Raw genomic sequence first — 15,620 nt, 5'->3', positions numbered from 1 at the left:
GCATCTTCAAGCACATCTTATTTGATCTAGGAATTCCATAAAAAATAGTTACTAATTTTTGTCCACAATTTTTTAGGATTTCACCAATCCGAGATTTAGACCATGGCTTAGATACCAATTGAGAAGGACAACAAATCTTTACACATTACTTTACAATGTGTGGTACGATATTATACACTAAATATGGATATATATAAACTCTCATGGTCTTGCTATTGGTTTTCATCTATTGTTTACAAATAACAAAATGAGACATATATAATCCGAGATTTAGACCATGGCTTAGATACCAATTGAGAAGGACAACAAATCTTTACACATTACTTTACAATGTGTGGTACGATATTACACACTAAATATGGATATATATAAACTCTCATGGTCTTGCTATTGGTTTTCATCTATTGTTTACAAATAACAAAATGAGACATATATAATGAACAAGCCGTCCAAAGTATGCTCACAAAATGCCTCAACTCTTGCTAAACTTTTAAAAATTCTAACTGACTTATAATATGGTTGGGAGTGTATCTAAAATTATTAAAATCATTTGGTCATTTTCAAAATCACTCCAAAAATTCTTTTAATTAATCATTTGAAATCCATTTTTATAATACAAAAAAATGCGATTAAAAGTGTTAGATTAAACTTTTAATTGATTTTGACAGATTAAAAGTGTATTTCAAAGTGATTTTAAATATGACAAAAGAGATTTTAATCACTTCCCAGTCCCTCTCAAACATGTATTTAAACATCAATGTATGGTCAGTAACTTAAGGTTAAAGTAAAACATGAACAAACAAGTATAAGAAAAAAAGCCAATTCAAAAAGTAGTTACAATAAAATATTTTGATCTTCCATGCAATAATTCAATAACTGAATTATTTAGGAAAATTTTTTATACTATAATAGTATGGACAAATTTCTATGTTACATATTGTATTTCTCTTAAACGTACTTTTAAAAAGAATGAACCAATTAAAACTAATATGAAATCTACAAATAAGATAAATTTATAATGTGAATACGCATCCATTAGAAAAATTTTCAAATTGAAACAAAAAATCACACACGCAAGTTAGACTTTTGAATCCCAAACACTTTAATTCTCTACAGCTGTAGGGCAAAAACTCCATTGACTTCAATTTCAAAACTATCGCACTTTTTATCAAGCTTCCCGTACTTGGCCTTAGTCTTATACTCAGCCCATAGCTCATCCACCGGCTTCCCCAAAAACTGCCGGAAGTAATCGGCGGAGTAGCCATTTCTCAGCCTCCGGTTCAGCTCCGCCACCAGCCCACTTCTCACCCCCTCTAAATAATCCAAAAATCTCGCCGTCACGTCGTAGCCTTCGTCCCACCAGTTCCCGCCACCTGGCTCCACCCAATGCCCTGGAATGTATCCCGATTTAAGCCGTACGTAATCGGCAATCCCTTCTATCAGCCCACCCGGCGCCTCCGAGTTCCCCCACTGCCAGATATTGGTCATTTCATGGTACAACACTCCTGCAATTATGAATGTGAATAAAAGATTAGAAATAGATTAAATCATTCGTAACTAAAATTTTGTAAAATTTAAGACTCTGGCAATTTGATTTTTTTGGAAGGCAATCAGTCTTTGGTGCTCTAAATGACCAAGTGTAGGTATCGCATTATTTATATTCCTTTATGTATTATTTATGCTTTTTAGTTAGAAAATATAAAGAGATGGAAACGGTATCGTTTACCTCTTCATTGTGCGCGATCGAGTTACACGGTTAAACGATTTAAGACAAACCTTATCGTTTACCTTGTTGTACTAAGCAATGGAGCCTTGGAGACTAAGCGATAGTGGTATCGCTTACCTTATCATCTACCTTGTCGTACTAAGTGATGGGGCCTCAGAGACTAAGTGATAGGATATCGCTTACCTTATCGTCTACCTTGTCTTACTAAGCGATAGAATCTTGAAAACAAAGCGATAGTGATTTCGCTTACCTTATCGTCTACCTTGTTGTACTAAGCGATGGAGCCGCGGAGACTAAGTGATAGTAGTATCGTTTACCTTTGTCGTACTAAACGATAGAACGTTGGCGCTACATGATGGAGGCTGTCGTCTACCCTTTCGTTGTACACGATGGACTCCAGGCGCTAAACGATGAATGATATATTCGATCGTTTAGTTGATCGTTGTACACAATGAAGTCAAATTTACTAAGCAATAGACAGAGTGATTTTAACTTTGCCTTTTCATATTCTGTATATTCATTGAAAAGGGGCAGTATGCCCGATTTATACATTGTGTCCTATTTTGGGGATTCAAAGAATTAAAAAATTATATACTAAACAACTAATGAAATGAGGACACATGGTCCAATACATGAAGAAAGAATATTTTTTTTGTTATCACCAATCCTAACAGAAATTTGGAGCACTAAAAGGAATAATTCTTCATGACTCTCCATAGTGACATGACAACCTTTAGTTGATGTCTCTTCTTGACTCTTCCTTGGTCAGATTTGGCATTCACTCCCTCAAACTTGTGGGGAGTTCAACTATCCCAAGTTTGGACCTTAAGTTGAAGAATTGAGAGTGTGTCAATGGTTTTGTGAGGCAGTCAGCTAGCTGATCCGACGAAGGAACATACCGGATTTCAAGTTTCCCTTTGAGGACTAGATCTCTAACAAAGTGAACATCGATTTCAATGTGTTTGGTCTGAGCATGGAAGACCAGGTTGTTGGCTAAGGCCCCTACACTCACATTGTCATACGAGATTATTGGTTTGGCTGAATGGGACTATTGGATTTCACTTAGTAGTTGTTGAACCAAACAATTTGCTTCTTTGACTCAGTACTTGATCGAGCTACTACTGTTTGCTTCTTTGAGGACAAGGAGACAAGATTTCCACCAACAAATACACAGTATGCAACTATGGATTTTCTATCATCAATGTTTACTGCCCAATCTGCATCTAAATAAGCCGATACTTTAAGTGAATGACTTGGTTGAAACAGTAGGCCATAGTTCTTGGTGCCACTAATGTATCAAAGAACTCTCTTTGTTGCTTGCTAGTGAGCATCTGTGGGATGAGGAATTGACTGAGGTGATTCACCATGTAAGTGATGTCTAAACGGATGTTGGTTAGGTACTGAAGTGCTTCGATTGTGCTTCTGTACAAAAATGGGTCAGTGAGAGGAACTCCATCATTGATAGATAGATGTTTGCCTAAGTTGTTGGGTGAGGCTGTAGATTTCAGATCTGAAAGGCCAATCCTTTGTAACAGATCATCAACATATTTCGACTGATTCAATATAGACCCATGCTCCAGATATTGAACTTGGATGCCTAAGAAGTAATTCAGCTTTCTTAGGTCTTTGAGAGAAAACATGTTATCCAAAGTAGCCACTAATCGAGAGATCAAGTTGTTGTTGTTTCCTGTATTATGACATCATCCACATAAACAAGGAGCAATATAGTTGAACCATTTGAGTTAAGTATAAACAATGATGTATCTGCCTTCGAGTTGGTGAATTCCCAGTTAATTAGAGTAGTGGTGAGTAGATCATTTCAAGCCCGAGGGGCTTGTTTCAGTCTATATATAGCCTTGTTCAGTTTACATACATGATTAGGGAACTTAGAGTTGACATACCTGGGTGGCTGATGCATGTAGACATCTTCTGTTAGTTTTTCATTTAGAAAAACATTGTTGAAGTTAAGCTGACGAATGACCCATCCTTTGGAGACGACAATGCTTAAGACAACTCTGATTGTTGTTTCTTTGACCATCAGGCCGAACGTTTCAAAGAAATCAATTCCAGGATATTGATGAAACCCTTTGGCTACTAGACATGCTTTGATCTCTGTATTAACCCATCTGAATATTTCTTTAGTATGAAAATGCATTTGTTGCCCAACACATTGAAGGATGGCAATGGAGGAACTACCTACCAAGTCTTGTTGTTGATGAGTGCTTGAAATTCAGTGTCCATAGCATGCTTCCATTGAGGTGTAGCAAATGCATCAGACACTCGTGTTGGTTCAGTCAAAGACCAGTCACGTTGAGTAGTGCTTAATCAAGCTTTTGGTTTGAAAATGCCAACTTTGCCTCTCGTAATCATTGGATGAGTAGGTTGCAATGGATGAGAGGTGTTAAGAACAGAGGTTATGTGTGAGTTATGTGGAAGGGTGCTGCTAAGTGACTGATTGGAAGGGCTGGCCATGGGAGTTTGGGTGGCTATATGTTATGGACAGTTGCTAGGCAAGGCATCTGATGTTTAAGGAAAGGAGATAGGTTCAGTAGGTATAGGGGAGGTGGAAGAGGTTGGATTGATATCTGGTATGGAGGTGTTTGATGGTGAGGGACTGTTATATGGGTTTGAGACAGATTGTGATGAGTGAATGGAGGCACTTTGCAAAAGTGAAGTTATGTTGGGAGAGAGGACTTGAGGGCCACTGTTCACTGTATTTTTGTGTGTTGAAGGACCAAGTACCTGAAAGCCATAGGAGAAAGGAAAATCAGATTTATTAAAGATAACATTCCTAGAGATGAATACTTTACCATCTTTGTTGATACATCGATGTCCTTTGTGAACCATGCTTGGACCCAAGTAAACACATTTATTAGAGTGAAACTGAAACTTGTTCAGCTGGTATGCTCGAAGACATGCAAAACAGGCGCAACCAAACACTCTTAGTTTTGTAACATCAAGTAGTTTACCATACATCAGTTGTATAGATGACTAGTTCTTTAGTAGTTATCAGATGACAGGCATTGAGAAACACATCCAACCAAAACTGAAAAAGCATTGATGCTTGTGCTAGAAAATTCAGCCCCATCTCTACTAGGTGTCTATGTTTTCTTTCAGCTCTTCCATTTTGTTGAGATGTATAGGGACAAGAAAACTGAGAGGCAATGCCTTGTGAGCTATATAACTGATACAACTTGATATATTCACCACCATTATCTGACTGCAATACTTTTATGTTTGTTTTAAATTGTGTTCGGACAACTTGGAGGAAATGTTTAAAGGTTTTTAATGTATCAAACTTCTGTTTAAGGGGATAGACCCAGAGATATCTGCTATAATCATCAATAAACGATATGTAATATCTATATCCTTCAGTGGAGTTTGTAGAGGCTGGACCCCATACATCTGAGTGTATTATATCAAATTTGTGTTGTGCACGAGTCAAAAAATTAGGGAAGGGTACGGAATGGGCTTTACCAAGATAGCAAGGTTCACAAAACTTAATCTCTTCATTCAGCTTAGTAGGAAGATTATAAGTTTTCAATATATTTTCCAAAATCAAAGAGAAGGAGGACCTAGTCTCCTATGCCACAACCCTTTAGGTTCTACTAAGTTTGTTCCACTTTTGGACAGAACAAACGCTGTAGATTTGTTATTTCTGTTCATTGGTTTGAGAAAATAGCTTGCCTCTTTGATATTTACATCAACTGGAATCACCTCTGCTTCATTTAACTGATATAGTCCGTCTTTAAGTGTTCCTTTCACCAGTACTTGTCCCGAACATTTGTCCTTAACAATACAACAATCATTATAGAACTCAACAGAAACATCATTATCTTGAACCAGTTTTTATATGCTAACTAGATTCTTGGCAATATTTGGTACACATAGTATGTTTTTTAGATTCAGATTGCAACTAGAGGAACTAAAACATGCATTTCCTATTGAAGATATATTTAACTGTTGTCCATTCAATCCCCATGGTTACCTTGATTCTGAGTGTATCCTTTACTACTATTTTGATTTGGGACAAATTCTCGGTTGTACCTCTGGTAACACACATCTACAACGTGTCCATACTTGAAGCAAACCTGACATGTAGGCCTATTTCCTCTACCTCGACCTCTTCCTCTGTTTCCTCCACTATTGTTGTTTCCTCTAGATCCATTAAATTGTTGTTTGTTACCTCCCTGTGTGTTGCTTTGTCCAGAAGCCTTGTATGAAGAGTTGTTCTGATTGTAAGCAACATTGGCAGAGGTGTTGTGAGCAAATGTTGTAGTGGCTTTTGAAGTGTTCTAATGTTCCAACCTCTTCTCGAATGACAGTAGTTCAGATTGCATATCCAACAAAGATATTTGTGGCTTGCTATGAATAACGACAACCATTGGATTGTACTCCTTATCCAGTCCAAGGAGTACCTGAGACACTAGGTTACGTGTAGAAACTGGGCTCCCAGCCTGAGCCAGATTATCAGAGTGAAGCTTCATAAGTTTCAAATATTCAGACATCGACTTATTACCTTTACGTGTCTGTTGGAAAACTTGGCGAAGATAGTCTTCTTCTGCCCTCGACTGAAATCCAAACAACGAGTGTATGGCATCCCATAGACTCTTGACACTTTCGTACCCCATTAGCTATACAACAACTTCAGGAGTCACTGAGTTGTATAAACACCTTAATAAAAGTTGATCTACTATAACCCAAGCTTCATATAGTGGGTTTATGGACTTCATGCAGGTGGAGCTCGAAGCCCCTACTAAGGCTTGAGAGTCAGCTTCTCTAGGTTCAGCTGCTAATGAAGTAGACACAATGAACATAGGAGGACATACCTTTATTCCGGATAGATGACATTCAAGTTTGTATCCTTTCAGGATAGGAAAAGCTAGCGTCTTCCACAACATAAAATTACTTCTCTCTAACTTGGTGCTGGTTATCTGATTTAGTAGTTGATAAGAGGAGGTGTGTTGAACTTCGACGATTCAGTGGTCGCGTTGAGTCTTGTGACAGTGGCATTTGCCAAGGTAGCTTTGATATCAAGTTAGAAAATATAAAGAGATGGAAACAGTATCGTTTACCTCTTCATTGTGTACGATTGAGTTGCGAGGTTAAACGATGTAAGACAAACGTTATCATTTACCTTGTCATACTCAGTGATGGAGCCTTAGAGACTAAGCGATAGTGGTATCGCTTACCTTATCGTCTACCTTGTCGTACTAAGCGAAAGTGATATCGCTTACTTTATCGTCTACCTTGTCTTACTAAGCGATGGAGCCTCAGAAACTAAGCGATAGTGATATCGTTTACCTTATCGTCTACCTTGTCATACTAAGCGATGGAGCCGTGGAGACTAAGCGATAGTAGTATTGTTTACCTTTGTCATACTAAATGATAGGACACTGGAGCTACACGATGGAGGCTATCGTCTACCATTTCGTTGTACACAATGGGCTCTAGGCGCTAAACGATGAATGATGTATTTCACCACTTAGCTGATTATTGTACACAATGAAGTCAAATTTACTAAGCGATAGACAGAGTGATTTTAACTTTGCCTCTTCGTATTCTGTATGTTCATTGAAAAGGGGCAGCATGCTCGATTTATGTTGAATTTTATGTCTTAAAACTCGTAGTTTGTAAATTAATAAACATATTCTGTTTTGTTTTTCGATAAAATTGTATTGAAATTGTAATCTTGAATCCAATAAACTAAAGTCCTGAGGCTATTTAATGTAGTTTAAACTTTATGTAGTGACATAAATGTGGATCAAGATCAAATATATAGCCAAAATGGTCTATAGCATATGAAAAAGTTTGGACACCTTATTCTAAGGACATTATGGATGCAACCCATTTTGTCGTTAGTACAAACGATGTGATCCTAAATCGTTCATGTGGAGACATGAAAGTGGGGGCATCTATGTAAAGAGTTTACATAAGACTGAACCATGAAATAGTCACTTTTTACATTCTAAATGTCGTTTAATGTATAAAACTGACTATTTCGTTAATTGATGACCTAGGTAACTTAATCTTAATCCTGAGCTAACTATGAAATCCTGTTCACTTGGAATTATCCTTAGATCTACATAGGTGAGGGCAGCTCATTATCACTGTCCGAATAAGCCTTCCATTTCAGGGGTAAGATCAGGTGGATATCTAGGAACATAGGGTGCAAGACAAAATTCACTCCTACCCGTTATAGGGATAGTAGATAGGTTTCTCCTTTTAGTACTGAATTCAGGTCTTAAACAAGGGGCCCCACCCTCTCATTGGCTCGAGAGGGGTTCGGTTTATAGGTTGGACCTTAAACCAATTGTTCATTAAAGGATCAGTGGAACTTAAGGAATAAGATGTAGTCTCGGGAGTAAAACGGTTTTTATGACCTAGCCGAGATTACGAACAACCTGTGAAGGATTAGCTTACTAATCATGGTTATATCATATGGACACAAATATATCTATAGTGAGAGGAGTGCAACTACGAGACTATAGTGGAATGACCCATGAGTTAACAAATGTTGATTAGCTCCGTCTAAAGAGTTTAGCCAGCGAATCTCGGATCATTGAAGCCCATGATCTATAGGTCCATTACGTTCCCCTACTAGCTCATATGGAATAAACTTAGAACAGTATGATAGAATAATTTGAATTGTTCGAATTAGGTGAAAAGAGAGAAACTGACAAGTATATGTGATATAGTGGTCAGTTTTTCAGTTTAGAGATATAGCTTTAATATTTAAATGTGATTTAAATATCAAGAATATGAATATGTTCATATTCGGAAGCTCAGAAATAATGGAAATGGTCAAAGATGTAAAAAGTCAAAAGAGTTGACTTTTGACTTTGGAAAGTCAAACTTTGACCGATCTTATATTCAAATGTGATTTGAATTTCAAGAAAATGAATGTGGATTCATGCTCGGGAGGTCAAAATTAGTCAATACGGAAAAATCATAAAAAGTCAAAATATTGACTTTTTGGTCAAAGTTTGACTTTGACAAAATGACTATTTTACCCTTTGACTACTCAGTGGGAAAATCCAAACTTTTGTTGGATAATTCCACTAACAAAATCCCATCCAAACTTTTGTTGGATAATTCCACTAACAAAATAGTGGGCTAGGTGTTGGCTTATAGTGAAGACATTAAGCCCACTTAGATAGTGGATTCTAGGTGTTGGGTTTTTATGAATTTGTTTCATGCAATTTTGTATGGCTTTTTTCTATAAAATTGGGCTTTCAATTTGGAGAAAATTTTTTGCCATTTTTGCCAAAATAGTTTTTTAAATTTGGGCTGAAAAAAAGAAAACCCAAAACCAAAAGAAAAATCCATTTCTTGTTTTCATCTCTTTCTGTCTCTCTGGTTCTTCGATGATCAACTTTGACGGTCACCTTCGCACGACCAACTTCAGGCTTTGAAAACCAGTTTCGACGATATACTCTGGCAACCAACTCCAGTACCACCTTCATGCGACCAACTTCGAGCTCTGACAACCATCTCGACTACAAACTCTAACGAAAATCATCTTCGATAATCAACTTCGACAATCACTTCTGATTATTATAAGACTGTATGACAGTTAAAGTATATTATAGGTGTTCGAATGCCTTGAATTTGTTTGTTGATACTTCGAACAACCAAGTAGGGTTTAGAGTAGTGCGCTATATAAACTCTCTAGCCCTAGAGGTGTCGTTTGTTTATCTAGAAAACATTCTGTCTAATAATACCATTCTCCCTTTGTCCCGTGGACATAGTTAACACACTGTTAGTGAACCACGTATACCTATATGTTGATTCTTTTACGTTTTTTGTATTCTTTAATTGTCGATTACGTAACAGTAGGGTTGTTGATTATATAAATAATAGTATTTTGTTTGCATGAAGTACAATATTTATACATATAAATTTGTAAAATATATTTTTATTTAATTAAATTCATATATCAAATGAGTGTTAAGAATATTTGGACAAGTATGTATATGCTTGAAAAGTATGTAACATATAATAACAGGAATTTTTTTCTAAAAAAAAAATCATGACAGAGTAAAAATATAGAGCCACAACAGGAATAAAAAGAAAAAGGAGAAGATGAAGAAATTCAGGGAGAAAAGTTAGGAATCAAAGTTTTAATTTCTCTTTGGTTTCTCATTTTATTTAATCATATTTCTACAAGAACTGTAATGGCTTGATTGTTGTTCAATAAAATAAATAAATAAATAAAAGCTTTAAAAATTAAAGGAAAAAATAACAATCCATATTTTATTTAAACAAATACGTGTAAAATTATTGAATAAATAAGTTTAAAAGCAAAAATAGTAATCATAAAAGCAAATTATTTAGAGTTAAAAAAACTACAGTAGCTGTCCTAGACATATGAACTCATCTTTGCACTCCAAACACGATATATGAACTCAGACCAAATAATTCTACACTTTAAACACAAATAGACATATGAACTCCAAACATCTTATCTCAACTGAGTGCTCAAACAACTCATAATTAATATAAGGTTGGTGAACCTTGTACATCTCTATATTGATTTATTGTTGTTTTTTATTTTTGCTTATCAATTAGGGAAACAACAAAATATAGAAATCAACGGAGGATAAAGGTATTTGACTTAATTAATTAAAATCTCAAATGAAATAATTAGTAAAGGGACGGTAATTTCATCTTAAACCACAACAAATGAAAATCATATAAAATTGAAGCTTTGGGGATAGTTGTAAGCACCTGTGATCTCCCTTTTCAAGTCCCCACTGTAGCTTGAGATATAGTTTGCGCCGAGATGAATTTCGTCGTTGGTAGTGAGCGCCACTCCTTCGAAGTTTTTATCAATAAACAGGCTGATCTTCTGCACATATTTCCGATCCGCAGCCGTACTTTGCTTGAAAATGTTCCATATTAAAGTAGTGGCAGCTACCAGCGTCTGCCGGCTGTAATTCGCTCCAATTATGTTGTCGAAGCGGGTGCCGCCAAGGGTGCCTCTGGCGTTGTTGGTGACGGTGTACTCGACGGCCAAGATGGGTTGTAGGAGAGCAAGAGAGGGCAAGAGAAAGAAGATTAAGTTGTTGGAAGCCATGGATGTGTGGTATCTGAGCTTTGGAACATTTAATTTGGTCGTTGATTTCGATTTAGGAAGATGGAAGACTCGTGAAATTGTTGTCTTGACTTTGTCCAAATTTTTGGAAACTAATGTGTAAGATTTTTTTTTTGAAAATTTAGATTTTTCTTTCGAAATCTATCAGAATATATTGTCGGTAGAGATCTATCAATGATAAACCAAATTACTGATAGAATCTATCAGGGAACTGATAAGGTGCTAGGGAAATCTCCTTCAGATAGATTTTACTATATTTACAATTCTTTTAAAAATGTTGCTATATATTTGATTATTATCCCTAAATGTGTATCCAATGCAATTACGTTATTTAGTCCATGTTTGATCCATATTTTGAAATGTTACACTTTTGCTCATGAATTTTGAATTTGATTTTCATGTCGGCCTTGTACGGATACCAAGAATACATATTGTTATTATTATTATTATTAGATATAAATTTTAAAAATTTTAAAAAATAAACAAACTATTAGATATAAATTCTTATATATGTCTAAGTCAACTCTAACCTTCTATAAACATTTTTTTCAAATCTAGAAATGGTTTTTAAAATTTTCAAATATAACCTAAGTTAATCTAATTTCTATATTTTATTATAAAATTATTTTAAATGATAAAACGGTTAAAAATATTTACAAATAATAAAAAAAATATCACAGCATATCTACGATAGACTTTGATAAACTACTATTTGTGTCCATCTATGTCATGATAGACGCAAACAGTAGTCTATTGTAATCTTTCGCAGATAGATAATGAAATTTTGCTATACTTTTAAATTCTTTTCTTCATTTTCCTATATTTGAAAACAATCTTATGTTATATATATCAGCATGTTTCTTCTATATTTTATATTTCATGTACCAACCACTTATGTACTTTATATATGATATATCTATCAAATGATATACCAAATGTAATGTTTAATCATATATACAACTGATATACCACTATGTTAATTGTGTTATTGAGGATGTTATTTGTCCGATTAATAAGTACTAGTATACTAAACTTATGTACTGGTATTTACAAAAAAATCACTATTGAAACATGAATTTTATGCACAGGACAACAAAGTTGAGATTTCAAGATATTTAAAAATGGTAACAATTAAAATTTGTGATACTTGTTTTATGTTGTTATATCCCTTATAAAGGTATGAGTATAAATGACAATTTTTAAAAAAATTATCATAATTGAACTTTAATGACAAGAAATAGTCGTCAACGACCAAAACTTCCCTTGTCAAGTTTACTATGACAGTTTATAATGTCATTAATTAACTCAAAATTGGTTTAATTAGGTAGCATTTTGGGCATTAGTGGTTGTTATAAAGTGTCCGCAGAGAATATAAAGGGACATTTCTTTACTGTCAAGAATATCTGAACCATGTCATTGTTTTATTGTTAAGTATATCTAATCCATGACAACTGTTCTATCACAATACATTTTTATTATCCTAGAATTTCATATTTTGATATTTTTGTATTGTCAATAAAATACATTTTTTTGATGATTATTATTTCTTTGAATCCAGTTATTACACATATGATTTCCATAATTAACTAATCATATTTAAACACAAAGACAAAACAATCATAAAAACTTTCATATATATATATATATATAATGAGAAGGTTTTACAAATAGTGTCCTTAAACAAAGAACATACATTAAAATGTGACACATGAAACTCATCAAAACAAACTTGGTTTCCAACTGTAAGTGTTCGAACGAGTCCGATATCAATCCAGGGTTGCAAATAGAGAAGTTCTACATGTTAAAAGCTACATTGACACTTCAAAGAATTCAAAATAGTTTAAAGTAGTTCAAAATACAAAACAATATTATACAAGAAATCTAGATTATACAATCTCAAATACTCTAAATTTTATGCCTTGAGATAGTTCACAACACGAAATAACAAAAAGGCTAATGAGTGTCAAGAAAAGTAATAGTAGATAGTAAATATAACCACCCTGAAGGATCCCTTTGAAGGGTCCGCAATGGAAGCAAATCGTTCCAATTTCCAATATTTTACAAAACTTTAACTTTACAATAAACAGAACAACAATTATTCATTTAAGAAGACAATAATACAACATGCTTGAGAAATTAGAAGAGAAAAATAGAAAGAGAAGACTTACCCTTGAAGAATTCAACTCTTCACATTTCCTCTTCTCTGAGAAAATTGCGAATAGAAACGAAAGGCTAAATGGGAATCACTACTAGGAAACCAAGGTATCCTTAGGAGACAACCCAGGAGGTGTAGCCGTTGGCTATTTTGATGAGGGAAGAGTAAATTTTTAAAGAATACAGAAGAAGATAACAGAGATTTCTAGAAGAAAAACACAGAACCTTTATGTATCCTCTTTCACTTTTTTTTTTCCTTTTTGTTAAATTCTCTGATCAAAAGGGAGAATAGGAAGATCCCACATAATATGTGGGTGGAGAGAAATTTGGGGAAGTAAGTTATTTCCCTCCCAATAAATAGAAAAAAATAATTTTATTATAATTAATTAATATAATCTATGTATATATATAATAACTAAATTATTATGCATACATATATAACATATAACCTATAGTTTTTATATTGTAACAAATACAATATAGTCTATAGTTTCAATTTTCTATCACCAATGGCTTTTAGTATAAACCACATTTACATTAAATTTAATATATGAATCGAATTCATATAATTAATATTTGAATCATATTCAAATATTTATTTCCTCTCTAAGAAACTTTATATTATAATGTATCAAATACATTATAGTAATTATATCATATATAATTAAACTTAAATTAATTACATCATATATAATTAATTCCCTCAATTAATTTGAGCAATTCAAATTAATCCAAAAATTGATTCTCATTATATCTTGTTGAGTTACCGAGGGGACCTCATGGACCTATAGCTTGAAGCTCAACGGTATGTGAAAAATTAATTAGATTCTTTAATTAAATTATTCAACATCCGTTAAGTGGCGGACACTCCACTAAAGACTGACAATTGCACTCTTCTTACTACAGATATATTTTAGTGTCCATTGGATATAACCAATTATGAAGGCGGTCTTTTGAGTATATGCTTATAAAATAACACTTATTTTGTTAACCTCAGACTACAGACCATTTAGGTTATTATTTAAACAAGATTCACTTTTATGTCTCTACATACTTGTTTAAATTACATGAAATAACATCGGATCTTAGTTTATTGGATTGCGTATATGCTTATAAAATAACACTTATTTTATTAACAACAATATATTTATTCAGAGTTTACAAACTACGAGATTGCAAGGAGATTTAGGACACCATTTCCAACACCACATTTCCTTCTTTTGTTGTTTTTAGCTTTCAATTTCGTTTTCCCTCTCTTCCTTTGTATTTTTGGTGTCTTAAAGTAATTTTTTAGTCCTAAAATAAGTGCATTTAATTTTCAAATTGTACATTGTAACTTTCCTTTTAAAATGTGTGCCCTTTTTTTTTTGTATTACAAGTGTTTAACACATTATTATGCTATTACATTTGCAATCTGGAAGTATGAGCCTGTTGAATTGAAGGATAAGATATATAACATAGTTGAGGTATGTATGTTTATAATTTTGAAAACATTCGTAATTAAGGTATGTATATTTTATTAGTTGTATGTCCTAAAACTCGTAGTTTCTATGATTAAACATATTCTATTTTCAATAAAGATGTTATTGAGTTTTTTTATCAATAAAACTGTTATTGAATATGTAAATTGCACTAAATTCAATAAACTAAGATCCATGGCTATTACATGAGTACTTGGACTTTATATGGAGACATAAGAGTGAATCAAGCTCGAGTAGATAGCTAAAATGATTTATAAGTATACGGATAAGGTTGGGTACCTTATTCTGGAAACACTAGCCCACTTTGTACTCTTGCTTTATAACGTTGTTTACTGTTTAACACTGACTATTTCAAAGAGATGACGTAGGTAACTTGACATTAATCTTTAACTAACTATAAACTCATTGTTATTCGGGATTATCCTTAGATTTGCATGGGTGATGGTTGGCCCATCAGCATCGGCTCAAAAAGCCTTCCATTTCAGGCGTAAGACCGGGTAGATAGTTAGGGACATAGGGTGCAAGATGGAATTCACTATTACTCACTTTTAGGGATAGAAGAGAGATTTTCTCTTAAGTACTAACTCCGGTCTTGAATAAAAGGCCCCACCCTCTCATTGGCCCTAGAGGGACACGGTTTAGTGATTGGATCACAAATCAATTGTTCATTAGAAGATCAGTAGGACTTAAGAAACAAGATATAATCTCGGAGGTAGAAGTACTTTTGACCCAGCCGATATTATGAACAACTTGTGAAGGGTTAACTTATTAATTATGGTTATATCGAGTGGACAGAAATGTATATACAGTGAGGGGAGTGTAACTACTGAACCTTAGTATAGTGACCCAGTAGTTAACGGATGTTGATTAATTCGATTTAAAGAGTTTAGCTAATTAATCTCAGATCGTTGGAGTCCATGATCTGTAGGTACATTAAGTCCCCCTACCAGCTCACAAACGGATTAAACCTTACAATAGAGTGATGAGTAAATTTGAAGCGTTCAAATTCAAAATAAGGGAATAAGTAATTATATACGATATAATTACACGGTTAATTATCGAATTAAATGGAATTGGTGAATTGGATAATATGAAATTTGATTTAAATATTAATTACATGAATAAAGATTCATGGTCAAGAAATTGATATTTTATTAATTTA

The 15,620-nt window shown here is 34.0% G+C and overlaps 1 protein-coding gene across 1 annotated transcript; it reads right to left on the bottom strand.

Annotated features, from left to right (window-relative positions):
• Positions 1-935: 935 nt before the first annotated feature.
• LOC120078398 lies at positions 936-11,007 on the bottom strand. The gene is made up of 2 exons (XM_039032671.1): positions 10,457-11,007; positions 936-1,505 (listed from the first exon to the last, which is right to left on the bottom strand). Exons 1-2 carry the CDS (start codon positions 10,803-10,805, stop codon positions 1,111-1,113), a joined length of 744 nt encoding a protein of 247 aa, XP_038888599.1. The 5' UTR covers positions 10,806-11,007; the 3' UTR covers positions 936-1,110.
• Positions 11,008-15,620: the final 4,613 nt, after the last annotated feature.

This window comes from Benincasa hispida, chromosome 5 (assembly GCF_009727055.1).
Source record: "Benincasa hispida cultivar B227 chromosome 5, ASM972705v1, whole genome shotgun sequence".
Classification (NCBI taxonomy): domain Eukaryota; kingdom Viridiplantae; phylum Streptophyta; class Magnoliopsida; order Cucurbitales; family Cucurbitaceae; genus Benincasa; species Benincasa hispida.
Note: the sequence above shows the minus strand (reverse complement) of the source record. Positions and strands in the feature narration are given on the sequence as shown.